This window comes from Anabrus simplex, chromosome 12 (assembly GCF_040414725.1).
Source record: "Anabrus simplex isolate iqAnaSimp1 chromosome 12, ASM4041472v1, whole genome shotgun sequence".
NCBI classification, from domain to species: domain Eukaryota; kingdom Metazoa; phylum Arthropoda; class Insecta; order Orthoptera; family Tettigoniidae; genus Anabrus; species Anabrus simplex.
This window is the reverse complement of record NC_090276.1, coordinates 88,413,258-88,430,532: the sequence shown is the minus strand read 5'-3', so window position 1 is coordinate 88,430,532 and position 17,275 is coordinate 88,413,258. Positions and strand designations below refer to the sequence as shown.

At 39.0% G+C, this 17,275-nt stretch overlaps 1 protein-coding gene across 8 annotated transcripts in view; it reads right to left on the bottom strand.

Moving 5' to 3' along the window:
- Mical (Molecule interacting with CasL) overlaps positions 1 to 17,275 on the bottom strand; it is a 688,331-nt gene that overhangs the window by 47,853 nt on the left and 623,203 nt on the right. For all 8 annotated transcript variants that reach the window (XM_067156726.2, XM_067156729.2, XM_067156731.2 and 5 more), the window contains 2 exons: positions 14,619 to 14,731; positions 11,257 to 11,439 (listed from right to left, as the gene is read on the bottom strand). In XM_067156726.2, coding sequence (XP_067012827.2) covers positions 11,257 to 11,439; positions 14,619 to 14,731 — 296 coding nt within the window. The remainder of the gene's footprint in view (positions 1 to 11,256; positions 11,440 to 14,618; positions 14,732 to 17,275) is intronic.

The window sequence follows — 17,275 nt, the reverse complement described above, 5'->3', positions numbered from 1 at the left end:
TAACACAGACACCACAGTAAAAACCAAACCTGAATACCTAAATACGCAACATTCCAAGTCGAGGAGATGAAAAACTACAAGATATGCGGAGAAGGTCAAGTTTTTAAAGAAATGTGGAAATATGGAAATATGCCAGTGACACAGTTCGAATCTCCCTACACAGGGCTCTATCAAAAATATGGACAACAGAACATTTTCCCGAACACTGGACAACAGCTATCGTCCACCCGCTTCACAAAAAAAAAAAGATAAGAGCAAATATTAAAATTATAAAATCCTTTTAATAACAACCACCTACTCAATACAATACATTACTCATTGAATTATAAAATAATCATGAGGTGTCTTAAATAATGGAACATGTTTCGTTCGACATAGCGAACATCATCAGCCGTTAATTTACAAAGATTAGGTCAGGGCCCTGAGCTGAAATGATAAAAAATGTTAAAATAGTGACAATGCCGTAATAAAAAGTAAAATGATAACATTACACTTGAAATTGTAACAATATGTACAGATTAACAGCAAGTATTTGTAGTGGAATACATTGAACGATGGTAGTCTGTAAAGTTAAAACAATCATGAGGTTGTTAAAGTAAAAAAATAGGTATAGTGGACCTTAAAATATATGTCAATGCGTGAAGCGTGGATTAATTATTGACGATGGAGTTCTTTAAATTGAGCAAAAACAAAAGTTGAAATAGAGTTTATTGAATAGTACGAGTCAAACTGAACCAGTTAAAAGGCGCATGGCGACGAAACTAAGGTTGATATGACGTGAACTCCAGTAGTTAGGAATTCTGTAGGAGAGCCAAACACAATGCCAGAAGGAAACACAAGTTGAACTAGTCCGTATTTATACGCAGCAGTAAAATTAATCGTATACAACGTAGGACACCAATGGTGGACTCGTTAAAGAGTAACTATAATCTTGAAAGTAGGGAGAGTTCCAGCAAACCAGAGATGGATGGAGCAGATTATGGCACAATTGGAGTTGGAAATCTGGAATGAAAGAAAAGGGAGAAAAAATGAAGTTATGTTATAACAAAAAAATTGAAAAAGGAGGCTTACCCTTGGGACTAGTGTGAGGTGTTCGCTAGCGTTGGCTGCGTGAAGCAAACTGGCGAGTAACCTTATTGCTGCTTCTAGTGTTGTATGTATGTATACGTAGAGGTGGGGAGGAGGGGTGGGTCAGGTATTCGTGGAGGGGGTGTCGCATGAGAGGGCAGTAGAGTAGTAGTTGTTGTATTATTAACAGTTGTATAATTAAAGATTCTCGTAAAGTTATTATTATTTATATTGAAAAGAGAGAGTAGTTCTGGAATTTTCTCGATTATTGGACTTTTAATTTCTGAAGTATCATTTAAATTTTGATTTCTGTTAAAATGCTGGTCTAGGAATATGTAAATGTTCTCAAACTCTGTCATAAGTTTACTTTTATTGACGTATTTCAAGATTTGAAGGTCTTTTTCAATTGTAGAAAAACTGTGGCCAGTCTCTTCCATATGGGTGCTCATGGCGGAATACTTTTTATGTTTCGAAGCGTTGTAGTGTTCAAGGTATCTGGTCAAAAAGCTACGTCCAGTCTGTCCGATATAGGAGAATCCACAATGGGTGCATTTAAGCCTATAGATACCAGAGTTCGAGAATTTATTGTGATTAATGTTAACTATATTTGAATTGAAGAATATATTACGGTTCGTATATCGGGTTCTATAAGCAATATTAATATCGTATTTCTTTAGAGGGTTAGTAACTTGAAATAGGCCTGGATTCGTGTAGGTGAAGGGAGCATATTTTGTTTTCTTAGGCTTGTCCGGAATCAATTTCATACATACAACACTAGAAGCAGCAATAAGGTTACTCGCCAGTTTGCTTCACGCAGCCAACGCTAGCGAACACCTCACACTAGTCCCAAGAGTAAGCCTCCTTTTTCAATTTTTTTTTTTTTTTTTTTCGTTATAACATAACCTCATTTTTTCTCCCTTTTCTTTCATTCCAGATTTCTAACTCCAATTGTGCCATAATCTGCTCCATCCATCTCTGGTTTGCTGGAACTCTCCCTACTTTCAAGATTATAGTTACTCTTTAACGAGTCCACCATTGGTGTCCTACGTTGTATACGATTAATTTTACTGCTGCGTGTAAATACGGACTAGTTCAACTTGTGTTTCCTTCTGGCATTGTGTTTGGCTCTCCTACAGAATTCCTAACTACTGGAGTTCACGTCATATCAACCTTAGTTTCGTCGCCATGCGCCTTTTAACTGGTTCAGTTTGACTCGTACTATTCAATAAACTCTATTTCAACTTTTGTTTTTGCTCAATTTAAAGAACTCCATCGTCAATAATTAATCCACGCTTCACGCATTGACATATATTTTAAGGTCCACTATACCTATTTTTTTACTTTAACAACCTCATGATTGTTTTAACTTTACAGACTACCATCATTCAATGTATTCCACTACAAATACTTGCTGTTAATCTGTACATATTGTTACAATTTCAAGTGTAATGTTATCATTTTACTTTTTATTACGGCATTGTCACTATTTTAACATTTTTTATCATTTCAGCTCAGGGCCCTGACCTAATCTTTGTAAATTAACGGCTGATGATGTTCGCTATGTCGAACGAAACATGTTCCATTATTTAAGACACCTCATGATTATTTTATAATTCAATGAGTAATGTATTGTATTGAGTAGGTGGTTGTTATTAAAAGGATTTTATAATTTTAATATATTGTCCTCAATACGGTTCTATTATGAGATTAATTACATGTAAGATAAGAGCAATCCAGATAACTTCAGAGTTATATCTCGCTTGGACCATATATAAAAAATGTTTGCTAGAATCCTGTATGGCAGAATTAAAGAACAATTACAGCAAGAATTAGGTGAATACCAAGGAGGTTTCAGACCTTGGAGAAACTGTGCAGAACAAATCATCACCTTAAAATTAATTATGGCATATTACAGAAAACAAAACAAACCTCTTGCAATACCATTTTTAGACTTTAGGAAGGCATATGACTAAATTCATAGACCTTCAATACTGAAAATATTAAGAAATTTGTACTGCACCTGAAACTAATCAAACTCGTTGAACTCATCTTAAGCAACACACAATCAAAACTGAAGTTCAGAGAGGAATTTTCTAAGCCATTCCTCATAAAAACTGGTTTAAGACAGACAGATTGTTTGTCACCACTGCTATTCAACTGTGCTTTAGAATATATAATGAGGGAATGGTATAAGGATAACCAAAAACCATCAAAACTGGAAGATCAAAAACAACATATCCTTAAATTGTCTGGGATTTGCTGATGACCTTGCTCTCCTATCTAACAATGTTTAGGAAACTCGACAACAAGTTAAATCACTACAGGAAATAGCACAAAAATTTGGCCTCAAAATATCCTTTGAAAAATAGGAATCATGTTAATCGATCCACCACTCGGAAAAGAAACCAAAGTAGGAGAACAGGAAATCAAAAAATTTTTTAAAATCAATCACATATTATTGTCTTCAAGGAGTTCTGTAGGAAGAGTTTGTGCCTGAGTCGTTGAGCAAGTATGACAGGTAATGGGACATCACTGCAACAGGAGGAAACAACCTTCCTTTTGTTAGTGAAATATTAGCTGAAGTAGCAAGGAATCATTTAATTTAATTTCCCCTAAATTTGCTTTTGTAAACTATTAGTTCTATTAGCATGGAACCATCCTGTTTCATTTCTTTTAAAAATTAAATTGAATGTAGGAATTATTTTTGTCTCATTTAAATTTGTTTGGAATGATTAATAGAATTCTAATCTTACTAAATTTAATGAACCACATCAAATTTTAACATAAATACTAGCCTTTCCACGACTGTCCTTGCTAGTGCTGTCTATAATCTGGACCATAATCCTTAGCCTACAATTAACAGGAAGTTTGTCACACAAAAAATTCTGATTTAAAAAAGTCAATTTCAATGACAGAATAAATGTGAGGGCCATCTGATAAATAAGTTTCCCTATTTTACAAAAAATACAAGCGGATTATTTACACTTGTGAAATATTTTATTTTCATTCTACAAGTTGTACTACTTCTCCATATAGCCACCATTTCTGTACAAACACTTTTGGTATCTTGGCAGCAGTTTTTTGATACCTTCGTCATACCAGGTTGGGTCCTGTCTCTGTAGCGAGTGGTTCACCTCCGCTTCTCCCTCTTCATCAGTCCCAAACCGCTTGCTTCCAAAGTGCAACTTGAGTTGTGGAAAGAAACAGAAATCACTCAGAGCAAGATCCAGAGTAGTAATAATAATAATAATAATAATAATAATAATAATAATAATGGCGTATGGCCTTCAGAGAGGCCTGGTGCGAGTCTTTTTCTCGTAGATGGCCTATTAGGCGACCTGCATGTCTGTGAAGATGAGAGCCCTACCTAGGATGATTTCTAATGCTCAATAAACCACACACACACCCAGCCCCCGAGCCATTGGAATTAACCAATTAAGGTTAAAATCCCCGACCCGGCCGGGAATCAAACCCGAGACCCTCTGAACCGAAGGCCAGTACGCTGACCATTCAGCCAACAAGTCGGACATCCAGAGAATAAGATGGATGGGGAAAAAATGTCCCATTTTAATATCTGCACCAAATCCTGGGTCCTTTCAGCTGAATGGGGGCATGCGTTGTCATGAATGAGCAACACTTTCCGAGACAGAAGGGCAGGACATTTTCGTTTGACTGCAGCTCTGAGCTTCTTAAGGAGCGTGCAGTACCTCTCAGCTGTGACCGTAGTGCGTCGGGGCAAGTAGTCAACCAGTAGAACACCATTACAGTCCCCAAAGACAGCAGCCATAACTTTGCCCGCAGAGGCTGAGGTCTTGGCCTTTTTTGGTGCATGTTCGCCAGGTTTCTTCCATACCATGCTTTGTCGTTTTGTTTCTGGAGTTGAATGATGCACCCAGGTTTCGTCCCCAGTGACAATGCGGGAAAACAGTTGATCACCCTCTCTTTGAAGCATTTGCAGGAAAGCTCGGGCCGCCTCGATCCATTGTTACTTGAGAGCATCAGTAAGCAAACGTGGGACCCATCTTTCACAGACTTTTTGATACTGCAACACATTTGACAGGATCGTCACAATAGAGGAGCGTCCAATTTCCATACCAGGAGGCAGTCTATTCATTATCTCATCAATGCTGAGGCGTTGATCTTTGTCCACCACATTCTGAACTGCAACAGTGGCTGCATTGCCTACAGCAGTAACGGGCCGTCCTTCCAGGAACCATGAATGCCAGTGGATGCATGCTCATGCATCTTTCACCATGAACACACACTAAATAGCCGTTTCATTTTTCACCGTGAAAAAGTGAATAACGGAGGTCACAAGCGGACATGCTTTCAAGCGGTAGCTCCACGGCAGATGATGCCATACTGGCGAATGCGGAGCAAACACGTGCTGCTGAAGGTCAAGCGCAGCCACCATACCTCAATGAAAGTTCCTACAGTACCAACTTAATTTTAAAACATGTGATTCGCAGAGAAAAAAATAGGGAAACTTGTTTATAGGATGGCCTTCGTATATTTAAAAACATTTTCTTACTCTTACAGTACGAATTTTGTAACTATTCAGATTGATAATCAGACCATTGATTCTGGAAGAAAAACAAAAATCAATTCAAAAAGTAAAAATATTCAAAGTAATTTTGGAAATTTGATGAGAATTTTGAAAATCTAGGACATTGAAAGGTTCTGCAAATAACATACCAGTACTACATTTTTCTGAAGACTGAAGAGCGAGTTTCAAGTATATGGAATTTCAATAAGAGAGGACTTGCAGGATTGGAGGAACAAAGTGTTTAAATTGTACAACTTTCAAATGGATGGTGGAAGATGTATGAACCCGCTTGAATGTTCAAAGGTAGGACACATCTTAATTTTGTGTTACAGAACACTACTGCCCCACTGACAAGGTCCAAACAAATCTGAAACTCAGCCCATCACAGCACAGCCTATCAGCCTACAAGAAAATATTATTCTTCATCAATCAAGAGCAAGAAACCACAATCTTGTTTATTCACTGCACAAACTCTTTTTTAACTTTCTTTTTGTTGTACTGATTATAAATTACTGGCAATCTTTATATTATTGTTCTTCTAAATATATAGGATAATAAAATTCAATACAGAGGAACCTCGATTCTCCGTTTTTGGAGGGACCACGAAAAAAACCTGCACAACACGGGAAATCGAAAAATCCGGGAACGAATGAAAGCCATTAACAATTTGGCTAAACATCACAAAAATGAAACCAAAAACCAAACCCCATGGCACTACAGCCCTTGAAGGGCCTTGGCCTACCAAGCGACCACTGCTCAGCCCGAAGGCCTGTAGATTACGAGGTGTCATGTGGTCAGCACGGCAAATTGTCTCTGCCGTTATTCTTGGCTTTCTAGATCAGGGCTGTTATCTCACCATCAGATAGCTCCTCAATTATAATCACGTAGGCTGAGTGCACCTTGAACCAGCTCTCAGGTCCAGGTAAAAATCCCTGACCTGGCCGGGAATCGAACCCGGGGCCTCCGGGTAAGAGACGGGTACGCTACCCCTACATCACGGGGCCGGCACAAAAATGAAATGTGTATAATTATAATCTTACAAACACTTCTACACCTAACCAAACTACAGCCACAATGAGCCTTCGCCTACCAAGCGACCGCTGCTCAGTCTGAAGGCTTCCAGATTACGAGGTGGCGCATGGTCAGTGTGACGAATCCTCTCGGCCATTATTCCTCACTCTCTAGACCGTGGTCGCCGTCCACCATTATACAACTCCTCAATTAAAAGTAATCACGTAGGCCAAGTGGACCTGAACCCAGCTCTTAAATCGAGGTAAAAGTGCCTGACCTGGCCAGAAATCGAACCCAGGCCCTCCGGTTGAGAGGCAGGCAAGTTAGAATGTGAGACCAGCTTCAGATATTAATTACTGACATACGAGTTAAAAATCTTGATACTTTATATTTAGTTTTACCGGGGAAACTTCGTCAGTTTTCCGTGAAAACTTCTTTCAGTTCAGTAACTTTGATCACCCAAACTCTTCAAAAAATCTAATAATGCAGAGGCAGACAGCAATCAACCACAAGTAATTTCTAAATCTCTAATCTAAAGCATATTAGATACAAAAGCACCCAACGTGATGGCAAAATCCCTTCTTTTCTTAATCCTCCATTGTAATTTGGTCACCGGTATACTGTTCTAGTCAGCTTCTGGAAATCTTGTACCGCGTAAATTAGGCATAGTATTGCAACTCCTAGGACACCGTAAATTCACATCATTATACGACGCTGTGTCCAATATTTTAATTTAAATAGACATCATTTTAACACCCATTAACGGTAGATATCGGCAGGACTTCAAGTTTTAATGCAATTTCATTCATTCCTAACTCAACTTTTCTGAACTACTCAAGGCAACTTCAAGGACACTGTAAATTTATATCATCACAAGACGTTGTATTTAATTAGACATTACTATATTGTGTTTTTAATTTGTACTTGACAAAATGGGATTTTAATTCTATGTTTGTACTATCCAAATTTTTAAGTGTTACATTGTAATACTCATTGTTTTGAATTTTTAATGCCCCCCCCCCCTATTTTAGTCAAGTCTTATTGTATACTGAATTTTAATCCACTAGCTGAGGAAGAGAATGCATAATATTCTCGAAACATGTACTAGATGTTAAGGTGAAAGGTAAATAAATAAATAGTGTTGACTAGGCGGACCATCTTCCAACATATTTACAATTAGGCATACATCGACTTTAAAAGGTTATGCTGAACTTGGGAATATGGTTTCGAATGTAAGTATCGATTCTCAAAAGTTCTCTACTGCATTATATTCAATTCTGTCAGTCACTAATTGCACTCAAATTCGAAAGAGAAAAAATATCATCAAAACTTCAGAAATTACGGTTATTAGTGACCTTGAGCTCAGCTGAAAAGTGCACTCACTGCACAAGTCATTACAATAATAGGCAATTCCAAGACCTCGCATGGCTTTATGTATGTAAGTTGCAACATCTGTTCTGGTATCGGATAACATAATCGTAATCGATAATGTTAAAATACTAGATTTGTGTTAAGGAGCAGTTTCGATTCCTGCCTGAAAGCCCAGTGACTATACAGTGCCCTGAGGGAAGTGCTGAAAATATGTTCAGCGATACAAACCGAAAAAAGTAAAACTATAAACATCTAACCCTGGACATAATGTGGATGTTTTACAAGTACAAATATTTGACAAAACTCATTCAGTCTTCAAGTAGAGCTGTCAAAATGCGCTCTGTCTCCTTCCATTTGTTGTGGCCACTCTCTGCTTTATGATTTCTGAGGATTCTCTAAACAATACCACCCAAAAGCGATGCTAAGCTGGTTCGTTATGGAAGTTCAGCACCGATCGCTTTTCCAGTACAATACGGTATGTGTATTTGCTCTAATTATCACAAGGATGGGAGGTTAACGTCAAGATCCATAAGGATGTTGTAGCCGTCCTTTCATGAGATACAGTTTCTCGAAAAATGGTTGATCGAGTATTTAGCATTGATGGACTTAAATTTCTGGACGGTTGATCCGGGAAATAGTTTCTTCGAGGAACAGATAATGCAGGATTTTTACAACGTGATTTAATTAGGATGCTCGCGGGGCCACATAATTTGAACGAATAATCCGGGAAAATATAGTTTCGAGAACAGATAATCGAGGTTCCACTGTACTCAAAACTTCCAGGGATGATAGAAAACTTGTCTTATTAAACAACCATACTGATATTTGAAGTACTTTTTGACATGATTCAGAATGAAACTATTTACGTTTCAATTTCACTGTACAGAAACTGTTCGAAGAAGTGGCCTCCTGCTGCTTGTCATAAACATTCAATTACTCCTGATATTTGATGTCAGTTGTGGTTTCAAAATGATGGTGCAACTTCATATTTCTCTCGTAAAAACAAGAGCATTTGGAACATGCATTTGGTGAGCAAGGGATTAGTTGTGGTGCAACCAGTGCACGGCCTGCTTGTTCTCCTGACCTTATCCCACTTGACTTTTCTGAGTGGGGGCACTTGAGAGCCCAAATTGGAGGATCATCTCATCGCTTGGTTGCTTGCAATTGCTTACTCTCTAAAGCACACATGTGGAGTCACTGAAAGTGCAAGACATGCAGAACAGAGATTGTATTGCAACAGGAGGCTGCACTTTTCAACAGATTTTGTAAAGTATTACAATTAAATTGATGTGTGTGTAATCTAATGCCCAGATCCTGGGATATGATCCACTGGATGTTATGATGGGCAGTTCGCAATCTTTTCAAATTTATTTGCAAGCTTCATCTTTGGTTAAGGAGTTAGTTATTCCTTGCCATGGAACTGGCTAACCACAGTGTCAGACACTTCAATTCCACAGATAATACGCAGGCTTTTAAACTGAAATGTTGTATGGACTGGATAACATTGAGGTGATAGGCCTCCTGAGCGGTGCAAGAGGAACCATACCCAAGTTCCTTGAAGAATTCCTCCCCCTGTGGGTGGAGGCGGTAGAATAACACCCATGGTATCCCCTGCCTGTCGTAAGAGGTGACTAAAAGGGGCCCCAGGGACTCTGAACTTTGGGGGAGTGGGTTGGCGACCACAGGGCCCTCAGCTGAGTCCTGGCATTGCTTCCACTTACTTGTGCCAGGCACCTCACTTTCATCTATCCTAACCGACCTCTCCTGGTCAACTCTTGTTTTTTTCTGACCCCAACACTATTAGGTTTGTGAGGGTTAGGGAGTTTTTCATTTTCACGCCCTTCATGGCCCTTGTCTTCCTTTGACCGATATCTTCATTTTTCGAAGTGTCGGACCCCTTCCATTTTTCCCTCTGATTAGTGTTATACAGTGGATGGTTGCCTAGTTGAACTTCTTCTTAAAACAATAATCACCACCACCACTTGAAGAATTCCACGCAAGATTCAACCTACCAGAATCACTGACTAAGAATGTGGTCCTCAAAGTCTTTGTCGTCATGAGCAACCTTCTCATGGGAGAAGTGCTTATTCTCTGAACAAATTTATATCCAGTGGAACCTTGATATCTCGAATCACCTTGGGAGATAAATTTTATTTAGAGTTATCAAATTTTCGATATAGAGAATACCTTTTTTGAGCACGTATAGCACATAACTGAATCATACGTATCTACAGACTTATACTGAATACATTATTTTTAACAGTTTTCAAAAATATACAGTGAAACCTTGTTAAGTGCTTTCCTCATTAACAAGTTTTCCCGCTCAGCATGACATAAGTTTGAAGTCCCGGTTCTCATCCTATTAAATCTATCTAAAAATACCTCGCTTATCGCATCAAGAATTTTCGCTATTACCGCTTAGTACGATCACATTTTTCTTAGCCCTGAAAATGTTACTGTATTTGTCATCCTTTGTGAAAGAAATGGGATTTCTAACTCGGGTAAGAACTGTCACCAAAGTTGCGTGATTATGGGAAACGGCCTTCCTGAACTTCACAGAATATGTTGGCACTCTCGGGGAGCTAGTCGTTAGCCTCAGAAATTTTCAGTTTAGCTTGCCGGTTAGCAGCGAGATTGCTGAATAGCAAAGTGAGCCTGTTTGTGGTTGTATTTCGCATTCCATTCTGAAGGTAGAAATTTATTTTGTGTTGAGTGGTACAGTGAAGTGAGCGAATGTTTGTCACGTGATACGGTAGCCTATGTATATCCTGAACTAGAAACATTTAAGTTACTTCGAGATACTGAAAATTGGAGTAATGGAGGTTCGAGATATCGAGGTTCGACTGTATATCTCAATCACAACAATAAGATATTTGTTTCAGCATCTTCCATCATCCCTAGGAGCACTGAATTTTGTTACAATACCCTGACCTTCTAGCAATAAGATTACCAAAGACAGTAAGTAGAACCCAAACTACATCCACGTGCTTCAAATTCAAGTGCTTTTGCCCAATTATTTCTTTGTACACAGGACCAGTGAAGTGCACTAAAATTTGTGCTATATACAAGAAGGGCAGCCGTAAATCAAACGTCACATCACTTACGTATCTTAAAAGTGCTCTTCTAGGAAATTGTATAATCTAGTTCGGAGATATATCCCAAACTGCAAGGTGTCTGCCACTGAAATTAGGCAGGATTTCTGTTATGTTTGACAGCGATCAAACTGAGTCGAGGGTGTACCCAACAGCGGCAAGACTCACCATCACGGGCGAGACGATCTCTCAGCTCCTGCTGGAGCCGAGCGTGCCTGTCCTCGAGTTCCAGTTCCTCGGCTCGTACCAGCAGCTCGTGTTCGTACCGACGCAGTTCACTTCGCTCTCTGACCAGTTCAAACCACTCGCGCAGCAGCTCGGCCTCGTCTTCTTGACCAGCGGCGGCAACATCTGTAATGGACACAAGAGTTTTTTTTTTTACACTTGGAGTTGGCTGTATGGTCTACATGGTTGTGGGTGATCTGAGTGTAGTAACATCTGTCCGTGATGAAAGAAATTAAACTCAATTTACAATGCAGTGTGTTTATTTGTTACTAACAGCTAATTTAATTCTATTTTACAACATAACAGTAGAACTTTATTACAGCAACACCTCACCTATAGCATCAGGTATTCTGTGGTGCCAACGTATTCCTCATAAGGAAACTGTTTATCAGCCTTGCTTAATACAACAAACATAGATGCAGGTACCTCGTATATAACATCATTTTAAAATCTCAGTTTGGATTAGGATTTTCTAACAAAGAAAGTATTTGAAGATGTTTATTGTCACTTGAAATTCTGAAGCTGAAGACCATGTTGTTGACAGCAATGATGATAATTTACAGAGTGTTAAGAATAATCCTTTTCAGTATTGACTCAGTTAATATAAAGTATAAGCTTCATTTAGAACACTATAAAATAACTGTAAAACATGAACAATTATCAGCAGAAAAATTATAATTGCTGATTTTTACAGGTATTTTATAGTGACAATCTGTGAGCTTATATGTTATATTATACTAAAGAACGTGATAATGTCCTAGTTTTAATGGAGGCACTAACAGATGATATTCTAAGTGAAGAGAAGAGAAGAGTAAGGGCCAGAGTGAAAAATCTGAAGTGTCTATCCCCAGAGGGGTACTTCAGAAGCCATCAGAGTTGTGAACATGTTCTATGAAACTAGGGGAGGGAGCAGTGAAATTGTAATGCAAATTATGAACATAGATTTTTATTTCAAAAGTGTGTATTGGACAAGCAGAAGCCAGACAAGAATTATTATTATTATTATTATTATTATTATTATTATTATTATTATTATTATTATTATTAGCGTATTCTCCCAATAATGGAAGACGTTAAGCAAACAACTCAATCAAGCTTTCTTTGGGTTCTTCTTGTTCTTCCAATAGGCTTTCATTCTCTCTGAGAAGGCTTGTTGACCAGATGGCCCCCAGGACGTGGCACTACGCTAGCGTTCGAAGCGAAAACTGACTGAACCATCACAATCAGACTAAGCGGTTCACATATCGTGTTTGCGTAACATATGGCAGGTGTAAGACATAGACGTAAGTCTGGAATGAAACATCTGGCGACGAGGAACGTACGAATTTGGAAAACACCGAGACGAAATAACAATAATGAAGGAACAGGGAAGGGAATTGCGTACATAAATTCTTAATGGCTGGCAACCAGGTATTACTTAATTGATAGCCAGTGTCCCTGTTGAAATTGTTAGGATTTCACTTCACAAAGGTGAAAAATGAGAGTATCCTCCTAATTTAATACAATAAATATTCCGTCATTAGACAGAGTAAACAAATTCAAACATGTTTCGGCTCGTCATAAATAATAATTGAAACTAAAAACTGTGTTAACCTAAGAAAACAAAGGAATGAAAAAACAAATGATGCAGATGGAAATGAACAATAGTAGCACATGGTGAGGTTGTGATGGGTTTCTACAAGGATGATTTTTGACAGTGATTTCAACCTGTTTTGTTATTGTTAATAAACAATATTTTGTAAACTATGAGGTCCATTTCCATCTGCATCATTTGTTTTTTCATTCCTTTGTTTTCTCAGGTTAACACAGTTTTTAGTTTCAATTATTATTTTAAATTAACACCTTTTCGCTGAATTTTGTCGCAGTGAGTTGTTTTTTGCTCCGCATATTGATGTAAATATTATATATTTATGCTAATTTTGTTTCCGTCTAGGCTCTCTTTTGTTTGTTTTTTCATTTGCTTCTTCATTATGTTTTTTAGCATTTTTTCAACTTATATTATGTAAATTATTTCAAACTCCCCTCATTTTTCACTGAAGATGGCTCAAACAAGCCGAAACATGTTTGAATTTGTTTACTCCGTCTAATGGCGGAATATTTATTGTATTGAATTAGGAGGATACTCTCATTTTTCACCTTTGTAAAGTGAAAACCGTCAATACAGAATGATTCTAATATCTTGTAATTGTTAGGATTTCTACGTATTTCCACAGCTTCCCGTATAATCCTGGACCTGTAGTGTCTAGTGTGGGTGGTAAGAGCTCAAGCATCTTGGAACATGACATCATGACCCGATGATAGAGCATGCACAGCTAATGCCGATTTATCAGGTTGGTTGAGACCAATATTACGTTCATGTTCTTTGATGCGGGTACCAATAGACCGGTATGTTTGGCTGATGTATACTTTACCGCATGTACAGGGAATTTCGTATACCCCAGGATGTAAAAGTGGGGACAATTTGTCTTTGGTTTTACTCAGACTGTGAGCAATTTTAGTGGCGGTGCCAAACACGGTTTTTTATATTGTGTTTGCCGAGGACCTTGGCAATTCGATCTGTGGTGTTGTGAATGTAAGGCAAGTAGGCAGTTCCTTCTGTGAGCTTTGCTTCGTCATTTCTCTCGGATGTAGGGCTCTGCATCTGCAAATCGCTGTAACCATTACCCTTGAACTCGACTTTGAGCGTGTACATCTCCATCTGGATATGAAATGCTGCATTGATCATTTAACACCAACTATGTTATTGAATGTATTGTTAGAACATGCCACAATTCTAGTTTCCAGGTATTACTCAAATGGATGTATAATTTCAGAGAAAGAAAATACGCTTTACTTATACCCACAAATGTAACACTAGTGATTTTCACAATACAACAATAGCAGTAAATATAATCTTGCAAATCATGAAAAAATCATGCAAGATTAACAGTAACTGTAAGATATCGTATCGGCAAGTAGGGTCTCTAAACTGTATGGCTAGCGACACTGAATCTAACCAAACAGTTGGAAAATAAATATAAATCACCACCTTCAATATAAACAGGGGAGAAAGAGTGTATGCGCTTACATGGCAAGGACTATAGCCAGATGATGGTGAACATGATCCTTCTCCATTTACTATACTGTTCCATCGTTCGTCAGCTATCACTATGTTCTAAGCCAGGCCACTATGTTTCACACAGGACAAACATCCCATTCATTAATCTTACTGTAGATTTGCACAGAAGGGAATCTCAGATGACCTCTCTTTATTCCCTTCCCTGTCAAGAGTTGACTGTGATGGAAACAGAATGTTTGGTACCAACCTGTGCCCTCCCCACGCAGCGCCTTCTCCACGCTCACTCCTCGTCTCTCCAACTCGCGCTGTTTCACCTCCACCTCCTCCAGCTGCCGCTGGATCTCCTGGGCCATACGCAGCCTGAAACACATTCTCAAGTTCAATCAAACAATATTCATGTCACATCAATACAAAGACAGAAAGATAAAAGGGATAACTCACCTCCCAGAGGGGAATGAATATGAAAAGAAAAGTGTGAGAGTATGGTTCATGGTGTGGCTTGCTGAAGTCACATCCTAGTTCGTGAACCATGGGCAACGCCTGAGTGGCCCTGAAAGTCGGGATACCAGATGCTATGGAATGGGAGTGAGCATCTCGGTCACATTCTGAGTCTTGGTCCTCCTTGTGCTCGGGCGGCTAGGACTATACAATCCACCGGTGGTCCATAACCCATTAGAGGAGAGATCGTCAATTGGACTATGTGTAAGTAGGATAGCATCCTGCTTCATGAATTTAACGAGCTCAGAGCATTTTAAGCAAGCCTCGGACCTATGGGAGTAACGGAGTCCCACTCCCATTTGACAGGCGAGGGACTCCTTGGAAACAGGAAGGTGAACAAAATGGAATTCGATGGGGAGCTATCAATATTAATGGGGCTTATGGAAGAAAGAAAGTAGAACTGGCTGAATCAGCAAAGAGGATGAATCTGGATGGGCTAGGAGTAAGAGATATTCGGGTAAAGGGAGATAACGAAGGAGAGAGAGGAGATTATAAAGTGTACTTGACAGGCATTAAAAAGGGAATGGCAGAGTATGGAGTAGTGCTGTTCATCAGGAATACGACTGCACGCAACATAGTTTCTGTTAGGCAAGTAAATGAGTGAATGATGAGGGTAGATTTGGCAATTGGAGGAATTAGGACGAGAATTGTCTCAGTGTATTCACCATGTAAGGGTGCAGATGAGGATGAAGTTGGCAAGTTTTATGAAGCATTGAGTGACATCGTAGTCAGGGTCAACATTACGGATAGGATAGTGCTAATGGGCAATTTCAATGCAAGAGTTGGAAATAGAACTGTAGGATACAAAAGGTTGATTGGTAAATGTGGGGAAGATATGGAAGCTAATGGGAATGGGAAGCGTTTGCTGGTCAGAAGTGCCTATTATATTTGGGTAAATAAAATTCTCAAGAAATGCACATTACTAGCATATTATCTGAAAAATTAAGTTATGCTTGTAATACAAAAAAATTAGAAAAAAAAAAACTCAACACCACTGCATTTACTCTGATTTTTCACAGATAGTGCAAACTTTTCATAGCACATTTTTCCATCTGCTGAGTAATCAGGCTACTGTATACCTGGATGCTGAGGCCTTGAATTTCAACTCTAGATGGTGATATAACAAAACCAGGCACAAACTCTGTAGGCATGCTCTACAGCAAAACGTGAATCCTGGGATAGTTATGATCATCAAAGAAATACGACAATCTGGATGAAGACAAAGACAACTACGCATGACATATTCACATAGCAAATTTTATTTTAATAATAAAAAATAAAAAAACCAACATTATGACAGAAACAGAATCATGAACAAAATCGTACAAAGAAAGACTGGAACTTGAATAGAAGTACATAATAAGATAAAGACAATGGCACCGGCCGAGTTGGCCAAGCGGTTAGGGGCGCGCAGCTGTAAGCTTGCATCCGGGAGATAGGGAGTTCAAGCCCCACTTTAGGCAGCCCTAAAGATGGTTTTCCGTGATTTCCCATTTTCACATCAGGCTGTACCTTAATTAAGGCCATGGCCGCTTCCTTCCCACTCCTAAGCCTTTCCTGCCCCATCGTCGCCGTAAGACCTATCTGTGTCGGTGCGACGTAAAACAAAAAAGACAATGGCAGGTCAAGTCATGTACAGAGAGGGTGTGGGAAGAGGAGCTCATTACTGTCAGCAGGTCAGGCTGAGAGGCCCTCTCGACAGATCGTCTTCATCTATCCCCAATTCCAGACACATACTGCGAAGGGAAATGTACCAACTTCTACATCTCTCCTTCCAAAACTTTCCAGTACAATGTCCCTCCATCTCGTTCCAGATCATTCTCTAGTGCTTCTCAGTGGTCATTTCCTCCAAGGTTTTCTTCACACCTCTTTGATGCCCAAACCACCTTAGTTTAAGTCAGTTCTTGTCTTGTAATTTAGATACATTTACTCTTTTCCATTATGTCCTCATTATGCTCCTTAGAAACGTCATTTCTATTGCATGACTCCTGCCAGTCAGTATTGGTATAAAATAGTATCCAGACACAAGAGGGATCAACAAGTGACGACTCTTCTTTGGGATCAGATGTAAGGCTTTTCAGGCATTTCTCTATTGGTGAAAAATATCTAATTCCCTCCATGGGAATTTTAGAATTTTCCATTCTTCCTCGGGATGTCGAGATTCCAAGGAAGCAAAATTAGCAATGTTAGCAATGTTCAACAAGAGAGACTCGTCAAACGAGGTCCAGGATGGTGAGGAGAATGAGGCAGGAAGCTGTGATTAAGATATGTATGTTAGACAAAGTTGGCACATCCAGAGTAAGGTGGTTAAACACATGATCAGGACAGCCCAGACCTACAATTTGTCAAGACTTACATTGCAGCCAGCAGAAAGACACTGGATAAGTACAGTAGAGTGGAAGAGGC